Source organism: Austrofundulus limnaeus, unplaced genomic scaffold (genome assembly GCF_001266775.1).
Source record: "Austrofundulus limnaeus strain Quisiro unplaced genomic scaffold, Austrofundulus_limnaeus-1.0 Scaffold711, whole genome shotgun sequence".
In the NCBI taxonomy this organism is placed as follows: Eukaryota; Metazoa; Chordata; class Actinopteri; order Cyprinodontiformes; family Rivulidae; genus Austrofundulus; species Austrofundulus limnaeus.
In genome coordinates, this window is record NW_013953113.1 from 224,066 (window position 1) to 226,023 (window position 1,958).

Sequence of the window (1,958 nt, forward strand, 5' to 3'; positions counted from 1 at the left end):
CCCCTTAGCGGTTGTTGTTCCACCGGTGGAACAACATAGTGCGGTTTCTTCCATTAAACGTTTCCAGACACTACCGGGGGCTTTTATTTTGAAAACCAGGATGTCAGACAACTTACTCTGGTTCTTACCTTTAGCTTGACACCCTTTTTAACCAAGTGGGCTGGTATATGGCTTCAATACAGCCATTTACAGTCAGCTAACCCCACGTGTCCCACAGGTCGGACAATGGATTTGATTGGCTGCAGGATCGACAAATCAAATCGGCACAGACGTAGCCAATCAAATTCCAGATACGTCGATATGTTAACCTCAAGGATTCGACAGTGAAACGTTTTTTAAAAAATAGAACTTTCTGGATTCTTCTGCTGGATTTTGTACCGATTGGCCCCCTAGTGGCGAAAAGAAGAAAACAAGTAAAACACGTTTTTTTGGTGTGTTTTTTTTTTTACTAAACCCTTTTGAAACAAGGAAATATATGTCTTATAAAGACTCTTGAGTGCTTCAAATAAAAAAGAGTGATTTTGGTGATGAAAAAATGTCTTACAAAGTGAGGAGGTTTGCTCTGGCTCGGCGGCCAACTTGGGTAACAGATACATATTTTGGACAATTTATTCTTCAAAAAGTAAGTGGTAAGCCTTTTTATTATGCTGCAAGTGTTTTATAAGCTGTGTGGGAGTTGATGCTTTGACAAAAGACTGGATTTATGCTGATTTTGTTGTGTTTTGGCTGTGTTGGATGGAGCTGTCCTCGCCGCAGGATGAAAACTGTGAATTATAATGCTGATTATTGATAATTTTATGTATCTTAATTATACTAAGAGTAATATGGATGGTAGAATATGATTCCTGTGGTTCTTATCTTTAATTTGAGCCCTCAGTCAAGTTTCTGTGATGAAATTAGTCTTTACTTGATTTTGTAAAGCTGTTGTACATACAAGACATCTGTCTGAATATAAGTGGACATGCTGTYTTGTAATTTTTCTAAAATATTAGTTGTTAATGCTATTGTTACCTCATTTAATGTGATAATAGTTGGGAATTTATAATTCATGCTCATATAAATTTTGGCTTCCTAACCCCATTTTTTCACTGTACAGCATCATAGTTTATTAAATAAAGGCTAATGTTACAACTAATCATGGAGCCCTTTAAGCATGAAGCAATAACTCTCCATATGTTTATTAAGAAACCGTAATAATTGTACAGTTTTAGAGTTAAAATCCTGACACTACTGTTTGTTTCTCCTCAGTTTTATCCATAAGATGAATACAGTAGAGTTTAAAAGTGCCACATTTCCCAACGCTGGTTCTCGTCACCTGCTGGATGACAGTGTGCTGGAGAGCCACAGTCCCACCAGAGGACAGGCAGAGAGCTCCACTCTCTCCAGTGGCATTTCACTTGGTAAACCTAAAGAATCTTTTCTCATAAACACGAGGCACAGTTTGTGTGTTCTGGGACGGTTTTCTGATGGTTTGTGTGTCTGTGTGCAGGGAGCAGTGAGGGCTCTGAGCTCAGTGAGGAGATGTCTTGGCCAGCTTTTGAGAGGTAATGTGTTCACTTCAGCTTTTTATCACATCTACTTGCAAAAAGCAAATCATGGAATATTTTCATTTTTATGATCATCTTTTCTTTTAAACTTCTGCCAGACGATCTGCCATTAACAGTCAAAAACGCCGTGCTCAGCATTGCTTTTCACCACRATGTGGAGGCTGACATGTGTCATCCCTCCACTGCTGCTCTGTTATTAGCCCTGATATAAATATGCTTTTTCTTCTCCTGCAGCCTGAGATATTTTATCATTTAAAGTTTTAACCAWTGATCCCTCTGCGTGATGTGCATAGAGCCACACTCAATAAATCTGAAATTCACTTAGCCCTAGAGCAGGGGTGAGCAAACCTGGTCCTCGAGGGCCGCAGCCCTGCATGTTTTACTTTTTTCTCTGCTCAAACACACCTGATT

At 39.2% G+C, this 1,958-nt stretch overlaps 1 protein-coding gene across 1 annotated transcript in view; it reads left to right on the forward strand.

Moving 5' to 3' along the window:
• Window positions 1-1,958, forward strand: part of ralgps2 (Ral GEF with PH domain and SH3 binding motif 2) — a gene marked incomplete at its 5' end in the record, with an annotated part of 67,744 nt that overhangs the window by 43,961 nt on the left and 21,825 nt on the right. The window contains 2 exon segments of the mRNA XM_014028025.1: window positions 1,249-1,400; window positions 1,490-1,544. Of these exon segments, the coding sequence (XP_013883479.1) occupies window positions 1,249-1,400; window positions 1,490-1,544 (207 nt within the window).